The sequence below is a fragment of the Silene latifolia genome, chromosome 4 (assembly GCF_048544455.1).
Source record: "Silene latifolia isolate original U9 population chromosome 4, ASM4854445v1, whole genome shotgun sequence".
Taxonomy (NCBI): Eukaryota; Viridiplantae; Streptophyta; class Magnoliopsida; order Caryophyllales; family Caryophyllaceae; genus Silene; species Silene latifolia.
The window spans coordinates 34,341,319-34,362,597 of record NC_133529.1 but is presented as its reverse complement, the minus strand read 5'-3'; the positions used below and the strand labels follow the sequence as shown (position 1 = coordinate 34,362,597).

At 38.3% G+C, this 21,279-nt stretch overlaps 2 protein-coding genes and 1 long non-coding RNA gene across 11 annotated transcripts; all 3 read left to right on the top strand.

Moving 5' to 3' along the window:
* The first annotated feature begins 211 nt into the window (after positions 1-211).
* LOC141651365 (uncharacterized) lies at positions 212-3,619 on the top strand. The gene is made up of 3 exons (XM_074459081.1): positions 212-356; positions 525-684; positions 3,238-3,619. The coding sequence occupies exons 1-3, from the start codon at positions 212-214 to the stop codon at positions 3,617-3,619; spliced, it is 687 nt and encodes a 228-aa protein (XP_074315182.1).
* A 60-nt stretch (positions 3,620-3,679) lies between these two features.
* LOC141651364 (uncharacterized) lies at positions 3,680-4,898 on the top strand. Its single transcript, XM_074459080.1, has 4 exons — positions 3,680-3,933; positions 4,113-4,350; positions 4,616-4,690; positions 4,842-4,898. Exons 1-4 carry the CDS (start codon positions 3,680-3,682, stop codon positions 4,896-4,898), a joined length of 624 nt encoding a protein of 207 aa, XP_074315181.1.
* Positions 4,899-5,450: 552 nt separating this feature from the next.
* LOC141653408 (uncharacterized) lies at positions 5,451-11,555 on the top strand. Of its 9 annotated transcripts, none has more exons than XR_012547402.1 (7): positions 5,452-5,584; positions 5,672-5,800; positions 6,903-6,953; positions 9,008-9,146; positions 9,246-9,395; positions 9,551-9,856; positions 10,218-11,555. It is a non-coding gene; the product is annotated as an uncharacterized LOC141653408 (long non-coding RNA). The 9 variants fall into 9 exon arrangements; XR_012547403.1 differs by lacking the exon at positions 5,452-5,584 and adding an exon at positions 8,583-8,909 and having other exon boundaries at positions 5,591-5,800; XR_012547401.1 differs by lacking the exon at positions 5,452-5,584 and adding an exon at positions 8,583-8,909 and having other exon boundaries at positions 5,591-6,056.
* Positions 11,556-21,279: the final 9,724 nt, after the last annotated feature.

Sequence of the window (21,279 nt, the reverse complement as noted above, 5' to 3'; positions counted from 1 at the left end):
GACTTGACTTGTGACCCATATTTAAAGCGAATTTTAACCTAACCCGTATAACACAAGCCATCTGACCCGTTTAACGGGTCTATTAATATAACGAATTTTTTCAATGGTACCCCTTAATTTTGTCAGATTTTCCATAGTACTTCTACTTTTAAGAATTTGTCCATTGTACCTTTAAGGTTCCATTTTTGCGCCCATGTTACTCCTCAATATAATGGCCGATAATGGACCGTTAAATTTTGATAATGTGACAAGAATTAGTAAGTTAAAAATTAATACCCGTAATAAATATGAATGTGCTAAAGATCTAGAAGAGCTGAGAAGAGCTAGAGATCAGTTCTTGAGACAAAAAGCTAAATGTGAATGGATAAAGCATGGAGATGATAATATTGCTTTTTTTCATGCCAACATTAAAAGAAGAAGGGCTGAGAATAGAGTTTTCCAAATCAAGGATATGAAAAATAATCTATGTTCTAAACTCGAGGATATTTAGAATGCCTTTGAGAATTATTATAAAATTCTGTTAGGTACTTCCAAGGAGGTTAGTAATATTAATCAGAGAGTGGTGCAGGCTGGACAATGCCTGAAAAGGGAGCATTGTGACATTTTGAATGTTACTGTAACTGCTGAGGAAATAAAAGAAGCAGTGTTTGCTATACCAGGGACAAAAGCTCTAGGACCTGATGGGTATAGTAGTCAGTTTTTCAAGGATAACTAGAGAATTATTAGGACTGATGAGATTAATGCGGTTAAAGGGGTATTCCAATCTGGACAATTAATGAAGCAGTGTAACTGTAGATAACTCATTTCTGCACCTCCCGCAAACCACCCGGTGATGATTGGGCCGCATGTTTTGTACGCGGAACGATTTGTGACAGTTCGTAAGTTTATCGTCAAGTGATTGCTCAAACATTTATGTCCACCTCTTAATTGTCATCTACGCGCCGATACAGTCGTTTTGACATTAATTAGAGTACATTTGGAGCCCGGCCCTAAAACCGTCTTCATTTTCTGATAACCGCTAAATCCCGAGTCAGAATGTTCTGGAATGTTCCGGATATTTCTATTCCATATTTCAAAATCTTTTAATCTTTGGTAAAGAATTTCCCATAATATTCACACAAAATATTAAAGAAAATAAGATTAATCCGTTATTCCTTAAACTAAACACGGAAATCTTTCTTCCGCAGGAGGAAACCACCTGGGAACAGACACAGCAGCTGCTGCCTCTTCCAAGGGACGCAGTGCCTGCTGCGCCTCTTCCCAGGTCCTTTTCTGCGTATTTTTCGTTGCTGCGCCTCTTCCAAGGGACGCAGTGCCTGCTGCGCCTCTTCCCAGGCCCTTTTCTGTGTATTTTTCGTATCTTTTTATATCTTTTCGAGATTCACTTCCAAAGTCTCTCCGAAAACCCTAATTCCTTCACGTGATTAGTATAAATAGGAGCCTTCGCTCCTCATAACTCTCACGCGAGTGTCCGCCCTTCTCTTCTCCCTTTGCATTCTAGACCACGTTCTTACTTTTTGGCGCCTACGTGCTTGAACTTTCGACCACGTAAGCTCGGATCCTTCTGAGTACCAGCCTCGTTTGCATAACCAACAAATTTGACCAACTCCACCATAATCAACTTAATAAATCTTAATCGTTTTCCTTTTACGAGGGCACTTTCGTTACATTCGAGTCGAGCATCACTAATCATAAACTTAGTTCATCTCGTTTCGTCAAATCCTTCTTTGTTTATTGTTATTTAGTTTTTGTAATCATATTGTACGGTTTATGTCGAAAGTACTTCTAAAAAACCGATTTGTAAAACCATGTTTAAAACCCTTTTTTACGGATTATCAGGAGACAGACGTCGATAAAGGACGCAGTAACTGCTGCGCCTCTTCGTGAGACTGCCGCAGTTCCTGCTTCCTTTCTTCTTCCTTCGTCTTCTGTCAATTCGTTCGTTTTGTTAGTTTCTTTCGTTTATTGTTCATTGTTCATATGACGACTTAAGCATAATAATTCTAATAATTCAACATATTGTTCATCATCATTAACATATAATTTATCATTAAATTCCCGACTTAAATCCCTTATAATCTAATATTCGCGGGTTTTCGTCATTGAAGTCAATCCGGGTTGTAGAGATTCGATTCTTTCATATTGAATTTCTGGAATTCGATCTTTGATATATTCCCACCTGTTTGTCCGTCATTGGTTCTTCATTAATTCGTCATATTTATCCTAACTAGTTCACTCGTGTCACTAATCAATCTTTCATTCATGTAATTAATTCGTTTGCATTCGTCTCATCCATGTTTTATCGCTTTCATGACTCATTCACATGTAATTAATGTATTAAATCACTTTCATCCGAGTCATATATCGTAATCAATCATTAAATTCACCCACGAATACTAACGATTTGCGATTCCGCTTCACGGCCCGAACTCGACCTTGAACAGACGCGAAGAATCGCTGCGCCTCTTCCAAAGGGCGCAGCTTAGCTGCGCCTGTTCCAGGTTGATTTCTGTCTCTGAACTTCCGATCTGCCTTAACCTAGTTTAATTAGTTTACGTATTAATCTACTATTATTCGTATTATTGCCTAATTCATGTTCGTTAATTTATTTATTCTTTTTTTTCCAAATTATCCGTTTTTAAAGGTATTTTCGACATAAATCAATGAATCCGTTGTAATTATTGTATTTCTTTTATCGCATTGTTTGTATGCTTCCACATGTAATTGAATCTAAATCCCTACTTCGACTCAATTGTATGCTAAATTAATTGTTCACCGACTTAGCCTAATTCTCACATGTTAGGATCAAAACTTGGATGTTGCATTGGATGCATATAATCGACAATATATCGAGTATAGATAACTTACCTAATCATTAGTAGAGGCCGCTATCGAGGCGGGCGGGATTAGGTGTTCGATCAAAAGAGCTTCCTAATAGGTACCCTCACCCCTTACTCCAGATCTCTGTGAACATCCGTGTTCATTGGCATCCACGAGAGTCATTCTAGACATAGAATGCTAAGGGTAACGAGTTCTTGGTGTTCATGTCACTACTTTGTGTCTTGATATGGCACGAGGTATTCAAATGGTTTCCAATTTTCCATAATAAATTGGTGGCGACTCCACAAATGCAAACGCTTATTTCCCAAGCGCCCCCGTGGCCCGTATCCACAGTAACAACACTATCATCACTTTGATTCCTAAATTTGAATTGCCAGAGAATGTGATGCATTTCAGGCCCATTGCCTGTTGCAATACCATTTACAAATGCCTCTCAAAAGTGTTGTGTGCAAGACTGGGACAAGTGCTGCCTGATGTGGTTAGTGCTTCCCAAAATGCTTTCATTAAAGGTAGAGACATTGTTGGGAATATCCTAATTTGTCAGGACTTGATCAAACTGTACAAAAGAAAGAGTTGCTCTCCTAGAATCATGATGAAACTTGACTTGCAGAAGGCATATAACTCTGTAGAGTGGTGTTTTATGGAGGGCATGATGAAAGCAATAAGGTTTCCTGATATGTTTACTCAATTAGTGATGCAATGCATTACTACTCCTTATTCTATATCACTGAATGGAGATATGTTTGGGTTCTTTAAGGGCAAGAGGGGGCTCATATAGGGGGACCCTCTTTCACCTCTTATTTTCACACTTTGTCTTGATTATTTGGGCAAAATCTTGATGGTGGTTCAGAAACATGATAGCTTTAAGTACCACCCTCTTTACAATAAGATTAAATTGTCTCATTTGTGTTTTGATGATGATCTAATTCTGATCTGTAAGGGGGATAGAGCAACTATTGAACTATTATTGAAATCTTTTGATTACTTTTCCAAAGCTTCTGGGTTGGTCATGAAAAAGGGCAAGTCCAATCTATATTGCAATGGAATTGATGATCAGTTGGTAAGGGAGATTGAAATGGCTTCTCGAATTAAGTGAGGGGCAGTTCCTTTTAAGTATCTAGGGGTAAATGTCTCCCCAAAGATGCTGTCAATCTTAGATTGCAATTGTTAGTTGAAAGGGTGGTTGACAGAATAAGGAGCTTGGGCTCTATGAAACTTTCTTATGCATGGAGAGTAGTGCTGATTAAAACAGTCCTCAATACTTTGTATAGTTATTGGGCTCGAATATTTATTCTGCCAAAGACTGTTATTGGAAGAATTGAAGCTATCTGCAGAGCTTACCTATGGCATGTAACTGATCAAAAGGAAAGCCTTGCCTTGGTGTCCTGGGAGCAGGTTTGTCAACCAAGGAAGCAAGAAGGTTTAAGCCTTAAATATTTGCACTTGTGGAACATTGCTGCCATTGGTAAGTATGTCTGGTGGGTTGCTAAGAAGAAAGATCACCTCTGGGTGAGATGGGTACATGCAGTATATAGAAAGAATGCTGAATGGATGGAGTACAAACCAGGGGTGGGGAGCAGTTAGGCCTGGAGGAAAATATGCCAGGTCAAGGACATAATTAAACCTTATTTAATTTCTGATAATGGAATACAACACTATACTATAACAATAGGGTACCAGTGGTTGAAACCAGATGGTGTGAAGGTTAACTGGTATCCATGGCTGCTGAACAAATGGGTAATACCTAAGCATTCCTTTCTGACTTGGCTCATAGCTCATCAGATACTGCTCACACAGGATAGGTTATGCAGATTGCAGATTATACAGAGCAACTGTTGTTTCCTGTGTGGTATTCAAGAAGAGAGTCATTCTCATCTTTTCTTTGAATGCTTATACAACAAACAATGTATTCAGATGTTGGCTGACTAGTATATGATCATTCTACCCGATAATGATTGCATACAGTTGCTGATTGAATGGAGACAGTCATCTGCTTGCAGGAAAATGGTGACTGCAGTGTTATTGGCATGCCTTATGTACCATTTATGGCAGATTAGAAATATACGCAGGGTGGATGGTTATGTTTGGAGACGGTAGGTCTTATCAACAAGGTTAAGCAAGAGGTTAAAAGAAGATTAAGTCAATGTGATGTTAAAAGTAGAAATGAAAATGTATTAAAGTGGTTAGAATACATTCAAAATCGTTGAGCCATGGTAGGATAATGGTCAATTGAATGTAATTTGTGATGTAATGGGACATCTTAATTCTAATGAGAAGCTTACATTTCCCCCAAAAAAGAATAACTATGAAATAAAAATAGAAGGTTGAACATTTCCCATGGTAACCCTGTGTTATATACATTTTACCTCAGATATCCCTAAGTTACAATAAAAGAATAACCACGTTCTCGCATTACAGCTCACCACCCAAAACATGAACAAGGTTATGAATTTAAGAAGACTTTATCATATACTCTTTAAAAATCCCAAAGATGGGTTACTGTAGCTAGAACAATACTTTTTAGTATTTTTGCCCATTTTACCCCTCTAATGCCATATAAGATGTGAATTAACAGTGAGAAGAATTGTATTGATTATTGATGCAAAGTACACAAGGATTACAAGAGTATATATAGTAAAACTAGTCCTAGAAATAAGCCTTAGAATATGGACATAATATACATATAAAGGGAATAGATCAAGCTAATTGATATGCAAATCAATTTACACGTAAATTGATAGAGGTTAGCCTTATCGTCCCTATCTTTTCCCCTTTTTCACATTTCCCTTTTTTTCACCTCTAAATCCTTGCAATTTCTCCTTCTTCTCAGCAAAAGCGTTCATGGAAGAAACTAGCACGTTCTCAGGCCACCAGGCGACCGACCACACCATTGTCGCACCATCACGGTCAAAAAAGTCCGGCAGTCTGTTGCGTCCATAGAAGATACCAATCCTATAAGGCAATTTATTTTTTGTTAATTTGTTGGTTTTGTTCTAAATTTAGGATTTGGGATTTTGGGTGGTTTACTTGCATGAGAATTTAATTTGTTTACTGATTAACTTTAATCTTTGATCGTGATTGTAAGCTTTACTTTAGAACAAGATTGGGTGACAGTAAGTGCTTTCTACAAGCCGAAAGACTGCCACCATTACCCCCGACCCCTTTACTCAAGTCAACCCGGACCCGATAATCCCACAATTTCAATCATGCAAAGGGTATGAAATAAGTTTGATGCTATTGTTGTTATGAGAGGTATTGTTGATTATATTGCTGAAATGGTTGTTTATGCCATGAATAATTTAGATGATTTTGTTGAACTTATTAACAATAAATTATCATCTTCATCTTATACTGGGTATGATTGTAGCATGATCACTTGGAATTATTAGGGGAGAAATGGTGTTGATGATGAAAAGAATTGTACTTTGCATTTAGAAACACGTAATCTGATGATCTAGGGAACAAGAATGACAAGGGTTTTGTTGGAAAAGTGTGAAGAAGAAGGGTGGTGCTATTGATGATGGTTGAGCTTTGAATTTGGGGAAGAATGATTATGGAATAGTGAACAGGGGAAATGCTGTTGATAATATGTCGAATTCAGGGAAGAATGATGGTGGTGTTAGTTGTTTAGATGGTGTAAATAGTGGGAAGAAGAAGGGGAGTAATGTTATTGAGAATTTGTCGAATTTGGGGAAGAATGATGGTGGTGTTAGTTGTGTTAGTAGTCGGATTAGTGGGAGGAAGAAGAGTTGTGTTAGTGAGAATAAGTCAAATTCGGGGAAGAATGATGCTGGTGTTAGTTCTTCAAGTACTCCAAATCTATGACTCTTTAAGAAAACCCCTTTACTGATTTTCCACCGTTCATTCCCATTTACTCTCTACCTAACCTTCCCCCTTTTTCGTTCCCCCTTTCATGTTTGTTTCCCATTCAATGTTCATCGCTTTACCCATTTTCGTTAATCTTTCTTCCTACTCCATACTTTATAGATCACATGGTCACTCACTTCAGCGATTTTTTTTCCTGTCATTTATTCAACTGATGTCTTTCCCTTGCATATCAGGTCTCTGCCTAGTGCCAATTCGAATTATCCATTTCAGCATTCATTCCCCAGGTTCACCATCTAACTCTTGGACTTATTTCTTCTAACTTTATCACCTACTGTTATTACACATAAATTATATTATCAGCTCCCGTTTTCAATTGTGTTTGGTTTGAAATTTTGTTGTCTAATTTTAGGCGTTCAATAAACCTGATCCAATAGTGTTTGGTTTGCTTTTGTTAGTGTTTGTTTACTTTTAGCTCTTGGAATTTCGTATATAGATTTTGTTAGTTTTTTTTTAAATATTATTTTGATATGATGTTGAATAAAATTGTGTTATAAGTCGCAACAGGTTTTATGTTTTCTCAAAAAAGTTAGGTTAGATTTGCTTTGCGATTGCACTTTGCTAACATGTTTTATGTATCTTTTTTCCGACACCTTAAACCGATGCAGCATCACCATAATACCATACTTGTATACAATTATTCTGGGATGAGTCACTCATGTTTTATTTGTAGTGGTCTGCCCTTTTTCTATCTTTGAAAAGCGACTTGCTTATGGAAAATGACCTGGAGTTATATGATATTATAATTATGGTGTAAGGAGTTGAGTAAATGGAGAAATAGGGTGAAATGAACATACATAGAAGTAGGACTTTTGAACAAGATAGCTTATTTTCTCTTATTGTTTAAGTGACCACACTGAATCATTTTTCGGACTACGAATTTGGTGCTGCTGTCTAAGTAATTAGCAAATAGCCAAGAAGTCAAGGTGGGTATCTTACATTCTAGAGGCAAATGTCTTTCAGATTGATGCCTTTTTATACTGGTTAGTAGTTAGTACTCAAAGTTTTTCCTGCCTTTAGTTCAAATTTTAAAACTATCAATAAGTTAAAACTATTTATCAGGCTATATCAAGCTTGGTCTATCTAGACTTGAATTTGGTGCACTATTTTGATATTTTGTGAGTGATTTGGAGGATTTAGGGCATTTATGTATGCACAAGTGTTTATATGTGCTAATTAGGCTCGTAATTGATGTCTTTTTCACCTCACTAGCCTGACTTAATGTGAGAACATAAATTACTGCACCACGTTCCGTATACTTGCAAATATATAACTATGTAAGTAACGATTTTCAGAAGTGACATACAATATTAACAACCTTCGCCCCTCTTCCGAGGAATTTGTGTCTGTACTATTGTGCATGACTTCTTATAGTTAAAACTCTCCAAAGCTTTCCATGAACATAATGAATCATTACTTTTGTAAAATTTTCAACTGTGCAATCCCAAATTTTCACTGCTTTTGTGATTATTTTTTTTGTCTGCTTAATATGAATGATGAGAGTTAAAGTCAGAAATATATGATAAATACTGACAGACAATCTTAGTACTCATGATGCTTTCTTTTCTGATTATTGTTAACGCAAAACCTTATATTTCAGAATTTCTTTGATTCTAGCTGTATTTCTTGTGTTGCGTATGGTTCTAATTAGGATTAATTGGCTTGTTACACATTCCATTACTCAATTTAATTGGAACAAAAGTCAAACATGTTAGTTTCTTTATCATTATTGCAACCAAGGTTTTGCATGTAGGGATCCAAAAACCAACCATATTGTTTTGACAATTATGTAATTGTAGCAAGCCTTTTTGCTTGAGTCATTTGTTCCGGAGTCATCAGTTGGATCCTTGTCACAGGATTCACGACCATTCAGCTTCATTGAGGTCAGATTATCAATGAGCATGTTCTTCTCACAGTCTTGGCAAGGTTAATGCTTGTACATTAGAAATGTTTTATTTGAGAACGGGTTCTGATTGGGTTTTACCTCAACAATTTTTCATTATTGGGCTTCAATTGTAGTTTTGTCAAGGAAAAATTGCTACGAAATAAGTTAAACAAGAAGGGAGGGAGGAAAGTAAAGGGAGATGGGGAGAGATTAGTTAAGACTTTACCCTCAATATTTGTATATCCCCTTCTCACATTGATCACAGAGCATGATAGTTGCAGGAATATTCCTGTAATAGGTTAGTCTCTTAAGAGAAATCTCTTTAATGGTTTTGCTTATGAATTTAATATTTTTCTGGCAGTGGATCTAATGAAGCATTATTATGATATCTTGCAGTAAGGTCGTCTAAGGGCTCTATTAGCGTGGTAGAGAAGTGCATGTTAAAGGGTGTTGCCGACTTTCTTATAAAGTTTGTGAGGAAAAATGAATTGAAAAACTTGTGGCATCATGTATGGATCGAGAATCCTAACTATACGTATTTTCCGTTCTCGCTTGTTCGTTTTTTATTCGGTTATCAGGGATATGATTTCGTGGTTTTGATTCTTGTTTTTATTTTTCTGTGTTTCCTTCACAGATTAATGGACAGTATCCTCGAAATGTCGCCATCGAACAATAGGAAACGAAGCCCGCATTTGTAAACAATCCAACAACCAACCCCTCGGCTAATACCGTGTCTATAAGCCATAAAAGTAGTAGATGCAATGAAAAATCTAGTGATAGCCAAGTGAGTGTTGTACTTTGTTGGTAGAACAAACCTGTATCTGTCTGTCGTTTCGCTTTATTTAAACATAATTCAGAACCAAGACAAAACGAATCCTTTGTTAAATTGGAAATGTAAAGCTGTGAATATTTTAATAAAATTTTGACCAATTTATGCAGAGCTCTTATACGATATATTGGAAAATAAAGAACCCGAGCAAATTCTAAAGAATGTCAAAATAGAGAAGGAATTCATTCCTTCTGAAGAGCCTGGACATTGTCGAGGAGCCATGAGCCCATGAACTTGATTAGTAATATGAATAAGCTGATATACGTTGTGGTTCAAGCAAGTTCTGAAGGAGAGTTTCAGAATCTCAATTCTACGCCCGAGCTGCAACTCTTGTTAAAAAGAGTCAGTAACTTAGAGACCAAAGAGGGATATGAAAGACACTCTCTAAATTATTTTAATGCCTCTAACTTCTCAGGGTAAGTTGATTCTTTGCGGTCTACTATTTATTCAATTTTTCTATGTTTTCTTTTACAACTAGTACTTGATAAGTAAAACCAGGGACTGGCAAGGAGTACGGATGATTTTTACTTGTTAAATGATCAATAACATATTTTTATAAATCCGTCATGAAATAGGTGGATCCATATAAAACGAGAGTGGGTAATATGTTAAATGATCGATATCATATTTGTAGAATATGTTATGTAAAATAACCATACTCTTCAATAATCATTTTGGATAATGACCTATAAGTATCGATAGTCATTACTTGGCAAAAGCAAGACCACATTACACTTGTTTCCAGGAATAACATACCAGTGACATTCCTTTCTTCAGGTATAAGAGCAACAAAATGTCCCAGGGTTTGTGTGTGTTAGTCTTCAATGGTGGTGTTTGGACAGACTGTGATCCGATGATCCAACCCATGTTCGATTCGCCCATGGGCCATGGCCCAGGTCCAGCAGCAAAAATTTTGAGTCTTTTTAACTCAAGAACTAGTCGATAACTCTTCCGCCCAACAGAAAGTGGTTTCACTAATCAAGAATCAGTGGACTCGCACGGTTATTGTTAGAACACACTTGGTTGATGATGCCAAGTTTCATTGTCATTTAATTGTTTGCCTCTTAAGTTAAATTGTTTAGCAAATTGAAGCATCAAATGATTGTTCAAAGAATCCTCAAAGATGATCAAGATGAAAGACAAGTCAAGAATGCCCATTGCCTAGAATGAATGTTGTAAACGAGGTAGTTAAACATATCCTCTTTAAGCATAAGTGATTGCAAAACCGTGCAACAGTTCCTGTGACTGTTGCACCAAGGTTTCTGGTACTAACGTATGGAGAATTTTCGGAAAAATTCACAAGTGTTTAAAATCTTTCAAAAGGCTTTATTGTTTTCTAAAAGATACCATTTTCCAAATCTGAAGAACAATTGAGAACAAAAAGGATATTCTTCCAAGCTAAATTAAAGATGCCAATCCTATTAATGCAAGTGGATTTTCATGCTAAAAACGGGTCTTTTGCTGTTTCCATTTTGGGCAAAATTGTGAGTTCCCATAAATTTTATGGAAAACACACTTTACTTTGGAAAAATGCTGCTGCCTTGAGCCTTGCAACCTGATTGTTCTTCTTTATTTTTAAATGATAAACAACTTACAAATCCATGGACATTAGAGTGTACAAGTGTTAAAGATCCTTGTCTTACACACTTCTTCCTTCTATAAATAGCCATCTCATTTATCATTTATTGCTAAGACTTTGAAAGAGCATTCATTGTAAACACTTTGCAAATCTTTTCAGCATTTAAGCTTTGTTCTTCAATCATTTGCAAAACCGTTTTCTGTTTACAAAAGTCTTCATTTGTTTTTCAAAGCTGTAAAATCTCCAAGTATTAGTTCGCTTCACTGTTGCATAAAGAATATGTTTATTGATTCTCGTGTTTAGGTCTTAATTGTAATATCCATGTTCTTAAGTGAACCACTGAGATTCTGACTCTGTAAACCGTTGAGATAGAACTTTAAGTCTTGAAGCGGAGTAGCTTTGAGAAAGGGAAAGTCTTGAAGCGGAGTAGCTTTAAGCAATTGCAACCGGAGTAGGTTGGCGAGTTATTTTCATTGTAATGGTTTAGTTAAGTTTGAGTAAATTTATAAACAAGCAATAAAATAACGGTTGGATGTAGGCTCCGGAGTAGGAGCTGAACCAATTTTTAAAAATCGTCTTGTTTTTTTTTACTTTTACGTTGTCTTATCATTTCACTTTTATACATCAATCTCGCTACCAGTGCTGTGCAACAGTTACTCATATTGTTGCATAGACCTGCTGTACCGTTTGTGAACTTACAATCCATTAAGTTTCTTAAACTCGTACTTAATAGATCTTACTTGTGTTAGCCTCTAACTAAGTAAAAGAGAAATTTTTTAAAAGGTACACCTAATTCACCCCCATCCCCCTCTTAGGTGTTTATCGTTCTTAACTCTTCAATTGGTATCAAAGCCTCGTGCTCTTGATATTGGTTAAAACCAAGGAGTTGATCCCATAGTTATGGACGATTCAAAACACACTAAGTATCCCATCTTTAAGGGAGAAAACTATGCCTGGTGGAAACACCGCATGGAGCACTATGTCAAAAGTATGGACTACGAATGTTGGTTGATCATTCAAAATGGTCCCCTCAAAATTGAGGTGACTAATGCCGATGGCACTAAGTCCCTCAAAAGTGAGGACAAATATGTTGAAGCCGATTATAGGAAAGTCGAGAAAAAGTCTAAAGCCATGTCCATCCTTCAATATGGCATCGGTGAACAAGAGATTAACCGGATATCCGGATGTGACTCGGCAAAGGAAATTTGGGACACTCTAAATCTTGCTTATGAGGGAACGTCACAAGTCAAAAAGTACCGTGTCCATCTTCTCATGCAACAATATGAGATGTTCAACATGGGAAGAGATGAGTCAATTAATAGTTTGTCTTCAAGTTTGTCTAGTATTATTAATGACATCAAGAGTCTAGGTAGAAACTTCGAATCCGAGGATTTAGTCCGTAAAATCCTTCGTAGCCTATCTGAAAAATGGCAACCGAAGGTTACGGCTATTGGGGAAGCTAAAGACTTTTCCTTGCTGTCCCTTGATGAACTTATGGGCTCACTCATGGCTCATGAGTTAATTCTCATGAAGCGCTCTGGTGAAAGCTTTAAAGGGAAATGACTCGCTCTCAATGCTCTCTCAAGTGATGAGGAGGATGAAGATGACGAGTTTGCAATGTTCACTAAAAACATTGTTGGCATGATTAATAGTCGAAACTCACAAAGGTCCAATAACTATACTAGCAAACGACGCTTTCCCAAAAGGAAGTCTAGTTCCACTGTTGGTTGCTTCAAATGTGGTGACAAAGGTCACCAAATCAAAGAATGCCGAAAGTGGAACGACATTAAATCTAAAGAAAAGCGTGAGTTTGCTAAAAGAGAGTACAAAAGCAAAGTAATGACATCCATTTGGGGAATGTCTGATTCCGAGGAGGTCGACGAACTTGAGGAAGAATTGGATGCCAAAATGTGCATCTCCTCTCAATCAAGCAATGATGTTCCAAAGTTAACAAAGAAAGAAAATGTCAAATGTCTTATGGCTCACTCCGTGGACTCAGATTCAGATTCAGACAATGAGCTAAATAAACTCAAGAACAAGGTTCGATCTTTCTCTAAAGACAAAATTTGTGTTCTCCTAGACCAATTAATTGATAAGTGTCATGTCCAAAACGATAAGTTAGAGGCTATGCAAACTGAAATTGAAGACATAGCCGAAGAAAAGGTTGGCTTAAAAGAATGTCTAAATGAGGTCGATCAACCAGTTCATCATCGTGTCTTGAGAAGGAGATTAAAAAGCTCCGAAAACAGAATATGTTTCTTGCTAAAAAGGTTGATGAAATACATGCAACAGATCACTGCAATGTTGCATCTGTGTCTAAAAAAGGAGACGAGTCCTTCGTCAAAACTATGTCCTCACTAACCAAAGAACGTGACCAACTTTTGATTGATCTAGCAACATGTGAAAGTGAAAAAGGGGATCTTGTCAAAATTGCTGAAATGTTGAATGACGAGTCAAGTCTTGTTAAAAGTGCTTTAGATCTAATGCAACAATCAAACAATTACCTTCTTGTTCAAATTGAAACTCTGAAAAAGGCTGAACAAACCCATGCAACAGATGATGCAACTGTTGCATCTGAGTCTATAAAGAAAATTGAGACTCTCAGAAAACATGTGTCTTCACTAACTAAGGAATGTGACTCTCTGCTAGCTTACCTCACCTTGTGTAAAAGAGATAACAAGCAACTTGAGCAAATTGGCTTATTGCTTAGTGATGAAGTAAGACATGCTAAACATGCTTTCGACAAAATAGGTCAACTAAATCTTAATCATCTTGCTAAAATTGAAACACTAACCAAAGAGCTACATGAGGCTAAAATGTTTTATTTGAAATGGGAAGGAAGTCAGAATGTCTTGGAGTTTCTTCTAAAACAGTCTCAAGAATACGAAAATCGTGCAATAAATGCTGGACTTGGTTTCAAATGCAACAGTACCACGCACTGTTGCACTCGAAACCAGGACCCAAGCGAGATTGATTTTCGAAGAAGAAAGTATGTTGGCCTTCCCGAATACATTATTTGCAACTACTGTGGTAAAACTGGTCATGAATTCAATGGTTGTGAAAAGAGAGTCCTTGACTTAGAAAGAAGCACTAAAGCGGCTAAACAAGTTTGGATTAAAAAGAAAGAAGTCAAGAAAGTCGTTGTCTAGAAGGAACCCAAACTAAACGTTTGATTTCTTATAGGCATTAGCGAAAGGCAGCAGCAATTGATACTTAGACAGTGGATGCTCTCGTCACATGACGGGAGATGAAAGCCAATTCCTTTCGCTAGAAGCCTACGATGGTGGCATGGTGACTTTTGGTGACAACAAACGAGGTGAAATCATTGGTATTGGAAAAGTTGGTAAGTCAAAGTCACTATGTGTCGACAAAGTGTTGCTTGTCAAATGTTTGAAACACAATCTTCTAAGCATATCACAATTGTGTGATCGAGGTAACATCGTTGAATTTCTTGCTAGTGAATGTAGAATAATTGATGGAAAGACTAGAGAACTTATTCTTGATGGTAAACGTGTCAAAGATGTTTACATAACTAACTTATATTCATTGTCGAGTCAAACATTGTCATGCATGAGTGTTCAAAAGAATGACCCTTGGCTCTGGCATAAACGACTTGGTCATATAAATGCTAAAACACTTAATACCCTCAAGAGGCTTGATCTAGTTGATGGCATTCCTAACATCAAATTTGAGTTTAAATCACTTTGTGACGATTGTGTTAAAGGTAAACAAGTAAAATGCTCCTTTAAATCCAAAAAGGTCGTTAGCACTTCCTTGCCTCTTGAACTCATTCACATAGACTTATGTGGACCTACGCGTATTGTTAGTAAAGGTGGAAGTCGCTATATTTGTGTCATTGTAGATGATTTTACAAGATATGTTTGGCTTCTTTTCTTAAGTTCTAAAGATCATACTTTTGACGAATTCTTAATTTGGGTTAAAAAAGTCCAAAACAAATTTGGTTATAAACTTGTCTCCTTGAGATCCGACCATGGAACCGAATTTGAGAATTTGTCATTTGAGTCTTATTGCAATGAACATGGTATTAGCCATAATTTTTCGGCCGCAAGAACCCCCAACAAAATGGGGTTGTGGAACAAATGAACCAAACTCTTGAAAATATGGCTAGGACCATGCTCATTAGCTCTAAAGTGCCAAGGAACTTTTGGGCAGAAGCCATCAACACATCATGATTAGAAAAATCATTGAGAAAACTCCTTATGAATTACTACGAGGAAGAAAACCTAACATCTCTCACTTAAAATACTTTGGTAGTAAATGCTTTGTGCACAATAATGAAAAAGACAACCTAGGAAAATTTGATGCTCGTAGTGATGAAGGTGTTTTCGTTGGTTATTCCAATCATATTAAAGCTTACAAAGTATATAACAAGAGAACCATGAAAATGGAGGAAAGCATTCATGTAATATTTGACGAATCTAGTCTCTTTGTTTCAAATACACAGGTTAATGATGAAGAGGATCATGAGGAAGACGACGACTTCGAAATTGGAATGATACGTCATGACATGGATAAAGTAGTGTGATGCGTGTCTTTTATATAAGGTTTTCACCTCATTTTTACACGCATTTCTGTGCTTTTTATGTAGCATCTGGCTACAAATACCCCCGAATATTCTACTTTGGTCCGTTATTTGTAATTTGCAGGGATTGACCGAAGAGGAGCTAAATCGAGCCTTAATTGTCCCAATTTTATGCATTCATGGAAAATAAGGAGCCGGAGCTTGGAAATCTAACACTTGGAAGACGCGTGAGCTGAGTTCGGGAAGCAATTCAAGTCCTAACGTGCCTATATAGCTCGATCGAGTGGTTCACTATTCGATCGAATGCTTTATGTACTCAAGACTGGTCGATCGACCAGTTTAAGGAGCCCATCGAGGAGGTTTTACAAGAGGTGCTCGATCGAGTGGTTTATTACCACTCGATCGAGTGGTTTGGTGATGATTTGTTCGATCGAGCAGTAGTAATCTACCCGATCGAATGGTTTCTTGTGTTTTAGTCAAATTTCGCCTAAATTACTTATGGGCTTTTGTAATTAGTCCATAGATTAGGTTTTGGTATAAGACTGGAAGAGGAATTACGTTACTCCTCTCTTACTCTCTCACATTGGTTTTTACTCTAGTTCTTGTTAATGTACTTGGGATTTTGCCCTTCTTTTACTCCTTACTACTCGGATTTGGAACACGATTGGTATTATCATTCTACTTTTATTCCTAATTTTATTTATTGCTTTAATCCCTTCTTCTCTTTAATTGTTATCATAGTTGTTTTATTGGAATCCTTATTAGTTTTATCTTCATGTCTAATTTTAATTATCAATTCGTCATTATCGATCATTCATTGGTTATGAGCAGCTAATTTTCCTATGCTAAGACTATAGGGGATCCGTAATATGAAGGGAGAGTAATCGATTTATTAGGTTAATGCTGGTACTGTCTTTGTTGTTTAAATGCTACAATTAATTGTAATTGCCTAATTGAGTCGACGCAGTTAGACCTTTAATTCTTAGTGATCCTTGACCTGGACCGAAAGGTTGGAAAAGGTAGACTAGTAGCGAACAATAGAGTATTGCAGTGAGGGCGAAAGTTAAGCTGTTTACACTTTAGGGCGAATTAAGGACCGAAAGGTGACATTCACTACCCCTTAGACCGCATCTGCATTGACTTGAGACCTAGATTACTCGGCCGGATGATTATGGTGAACCGTTTGTCTTAGCTGTTCTTCTCTATCTGTTTAATTCCTTCCTTTTATTCTCTTTCCTTATTCTCTTTAGTTTAGAAAATCACATTTTATAACCCCCCAATTTGGTTACTTGACGAACTTAGATTTAGCTGACATTTTCCTACCTCTCTGTGGATTCGACCCGACTTCCCTAGCTATATTAGTTAGAGCCAGTTGGTTATTTTTGACAGGTACGCGACAGACGTGTCAAATTTTGGCACCGTTGCCGGGGAGGTGGCGCAAACTTGTTGCTTTAATTAAGTTTGTCCCTCGTCTCAAGGAATTCATTCCTTGAGACTGATCTCATTTCTGCAAAGTTTTGATTAGTTTGCAGGTAGTTGTTGCTTTGAAAGTTTATTTGCCAAGATGCCTACTATTACGGAGCATAAAGATCCATGTGGTAGATGTGGCGCGGAAGGGCATGACCCTATCTTATGCATGGAAAGTGTTGAGCGCGTTCTTGCCTACCAGAAATACAAGCAGGGAGTTCCTTTCTCCCAGCTGTATGAAGAAATCAAGAATGATTCTACCCCTTCTACGCCAGTACCACAGCCGGTCTCTCCCTCTGCTAGAGAAGAAATTGCCGAATTAAAGTCCATTATGTTGAGTATGTCAAAGATGTCACGGCAATCTGAAACGGTTATATCGGAATTGAAAGAACAAGTCGCGCAGTTAACACTCGCGACAGACCAAGCCAAGCTTCTTCCAATTTGCGAACCAGTCAGTGCAATGAATTTTCAAAATGACCTCACTCATGAAGACGATGAGGTTTTGATAGCTGACGATAACTCGGATGATGATTTAGACGAGTTTTTGAAGGAAATACTCGCTGCGTGTGCTGTAAACACTCGATCGAGTGACGTTTCTACTCGATCGAGCAGTTCAACTCATCAAATCACTCGATCGAGTGAAAATAGTGGTCGATCGAGAAGTGCAGAATTCAATGTTGGTCGATCGAGTGACAATCTTACTCGATCGAGTAACTATGCTGAAGAAATCACTCGATCGAGTGATAAACATGGTCGATCGAGTGAAATAGGAAAAGCAATTGGTCGATCGACTGATAAAAGTACTCGATCCAGTACTTTAAGTGGCGGGGATCCTAATTTACTATCTAATACCGCCATCGTGTCATCTTCCCCTGCTGTGGAGACGTCACGCATTGATAAGGGTAAAGAAAAAGTTGCGAGGCCACTCATCGCTACCAGGGTACCCTTCCCAAGTCGTCTGAAGGACGCAAAAATCGAGCAGCAGTACGGTAAGTTTGTGGACGTCGTGAAGAACCTCCAGGTAACTGTCCCCTTTTCCGAACTTGTTACTCAGGTACCCACTTACGCTAAGTTTATGAAGGATATTGTGACGCGTAAGAGAAATTTGAGTGAATTTGAGACGATTTCATTTATGGAAGAGTCTAGTAATTTGCTGTTGAATAAGGCCCCTCCAAAAATGAAAGACCCGGGCAGCTTTTCTATTACCTGTGTCATAGGCAATATGGTTATTGATAAGGCCCTTTGCGATTTAGGTGCCAGTGTCAGTGTCATGCCCCTTCTGTCTCGCAAGAAATCGAAGATGAGTCATTTCAAAGTGACTAACATTACCCTACTGAGATGGCCGATAGATCATTTAGGAGGCCCTTAGGTGTCTTAGAGGACGTGCTGTGAAAATAGGCAAGCTTTACATCCCAAGATTTCATTGTTTTGGATATAGGCGAGGACACTCGGACCCAAATTATCTTAGGAAGACCATTCCTTTGTACACTGGGGTCATTTGTTATTGATGTCGACAAGGACGTCGACTCTTGCGAGGGGATGACGCTATCACATTCAGTTTGCCAAAGATTTAGCCCACCCAATGATAGAGGACACTTGCTATTCGGTCGATATCATTGACGAGTCTATTTATGACTTCTGGTCGGGTTCTTTTATGAAGGACCCACTAGAAGCTCTTATGCTTTTTAATGAGTGTGCGAGATAGCCCGGCACGACGATGACGCTGCATTGGATTTGCTTGTTGATGATTTAGATGAGCATGAAGGAGAACAGGTGGAACAAATGATTAGCACTCTTTGCTCCATTGAGGTAAAGGTACCGGAACGTAAGCCTCTCCCTTCTCATCTTAAATATGCTTTCTTAGACGATACAGAGCAATATCCAAATCATTGTCGGTGCCAGCTTAGTGATGATCACCACCTCTTTGTTAGTCAGTACTTAAGAAAAACAAGAAAGCAATGGGCTATTCACTGGACGATATCACGGGGATTAGTCCCGATATTTGTATGCACAGGATAGAGCCGGAGGAGGATCACAAACCTTGCGAGACAGGGTCGGTCGCCGTGAAACCGAGAAGATGCAAGATGTCGTGACGGCCGAGGTAATGAAGTGGATGCGGTATTATTATTCTGTCGGTAATTCTAGATGGGTGAGTCCAGTACAGGTGGTCCCGAAGAAAGGAGGGACAACTGTAGTTAAGAATGAGAAGAATGAATTAATACCTACTCGAGTAGTGACCGGTTGGCGGATGTGCATAGACTACGACACAAATGAATGCCGCCACTAAGAAAGATCACTTTCCCCTTCCTTTTATTGATCAAATGGTAGAAAGGTTAGCCTCTCATAAATTTTTCTGCTATTTAGACGGGTATTCGTGGTTCTTTCGGATCCCTATCCACCCGCGACGATCGGCTAAGACTACATTTACCTGTCCTAAAGGTGTTTTTGCGTATCGACGAAATGCCTTTTGGTTTGTGCAATGCCCCTACCACCTTCCAAAGGTGTATGATGGGGATATTTTCAGAGTATATTGAGTCTATCATGGAAGTTTTTATGGACGATTTCAATGTATATGGAAGTGATTTTTCTAACTATCTGTCTAACCTTGAGAAAGTGTTGCAGTATTTGTATTGAGGTCAATCTTGTCTTTGAATCGGGAGAAGTGCCACTTTATGGTCAACGAGGGAGTTGTCTTAGGGCACTTGGTTTATGATAGGGGAATAGAAGTTGATAAAGCAAAGGTGGAAGTGATTCAAAGAATTACCACCTCCCGTTAATGTTAAGGGGGTGAGGAGTTTCCTTGGTCACGCCGGCTTTTATCGCCGGTTTATCAAGGATTTCTCCAAAATTGCTAAACCACTTACACGATTCTTTGCTAAGGATGCCCCTTTTGTGTTTATCGATGCTTGTCTTTATGCTTTTAACAGGTTAAAGCAGGCTTTAGTCTCTGCGCCGATCATACAGCCTCCCAACTGGGACTTGCCGTTCGAGATCATGTGTGATGCGAGTGACTATGCACTAGGAGCGGTGCTTGGCCAGAGGAAAGACAAAGCCTTGAATGCTATCTACTATGCGAGTCGAACTCTGGATGAGGCTCAAGTGAAGTACACTACCACTGAGAAGGAGCTGTTAGCTGTAGTTTATTCCTTAGAGAAGTTTCGTACTTATTTAGTTGGGTCAGAAGTCACTGTTTTTACTGACCATGCAGCTTTGAGGCATCTCCTTGCTAAGAAGGAGGCTAAACCACGGCTACTGAGATGGATACTCCTTCTTCAGGAGTTTGATTTTCAGATCAAGGATAAGAAAGGAGCTGAGAACGTTGTAGCTGATCACTTGTCGCGACTGATGCGACAAGAAGGGGAAGATTCTCTACCCATTGATGATTCTTTTCCTGACGATACTTTGATTGCTGTTATATCGTCTATTGTTAACCAAGAACCTTGGTATGCAGATATAGCTAACTTCATTGTCGGTGGCAAGTGCCGCCTTTCTCATCAAGAAAAGAAGCGTTTTTGTATAACGCTAAGCGATATTTCCGGATGATCCTTACTTGTTTAAGGAATATGCAGACGGTCTCTACAGACGGTGTATTCCGCAGTGGGAGACCAAAATAGTCCTGGAAGGCTATCACTCCTCTTCATATGGTGGTCACCACGGTCCATCGCGCACCGTGGCTAAGGTACTTCAGTCTGGTTTTTACTGGCCTTCTTTGTTTGCTGACGCTAAGTCTTTTGTTTCAGCTTGCGACGCTTGCCAACGATCAGGGAATATTTCAAAGAGACATGAGATGCCACAAAACGGCATCCTAGAGGTTGAGGTTTTCGATGTCTGGGGCATTGATTTCCAAGGACCGTTCCCATCCGGTAAAAGGTAACAGTACATCTTAGTAGTCATAGACTGTCAAAATGGGTTGAGGCAATTGCTTCACCCCATTGTGATGCTAAGACCGTGATAAAGATGTTTAAAAAGATCATATTCCCCCGTTTTGATGTCCCTAGGGTCGTCATTAGTGATGGGGGGATGCATTTCAAAGAAAAGAAACTAACTTCCATACTTTTAGAGTTGGTGTCCAACACCGGCGTGGTTTGGGGTATCATCCCCAAACTAGTGGTCAAGTAGAGGTCTCTAATCGCGAGTTGAAAGAGATCTTGTCTAAGGTAGTTTCTAAATCACGGAAGGACTGGAGTCTTAAGCTAGATGACACATTATGGGCTTATAGAATCGCCTTTAAGACACCAATTGGTGCGTCA

Excerpts from the sequence above, each read along its gene's own strand:
- LOC141651365 (XM_074459081.1), top strand. The coding sequence starts at position 212 with ATGGCCGATAATGGACCGTTAAATTTTGATAATGTGACAAGAATTAGT. Across the intron at positions 357-524 it reads CTTGAGACAAAAAGCTAAAT|GTACTTCCAAGGAGGTTAGT; the intron begins GTGAATGGATAA and ends AAATTCTGTTAG. Across the intron at positions 685-3,237 it reads AAAGCTCTAGGACCTGATGG|GCCCATTGCCTGTTGCAATA; the intron begins GTATAGTAGTCA and ends GATGCATTTCAG.
- LOC141651364 (XM_074459080.1), top strand. The coding sequence starts at position 3,680 with ATGGTGGTTCAGAAACATGATAGCTTTAAGTACCACCCTCTTTACAAT. Across the intron at positions 4,351-4,615 it reads AGAAGAAAGATCACCTCTGG|CTCATCAGATACTGCTCACA; the intron begins GTGAGATGGGTA and ends CTTGGCTCATAG. Across the intron at positions 4,691-4,841 it reads CAACTGTTGTTTCCTGTGTG|GAAAATGGTGACTGCAGTGT; the intron begins GTATTCAAGAAG and ends ATCTGCTTGCAG.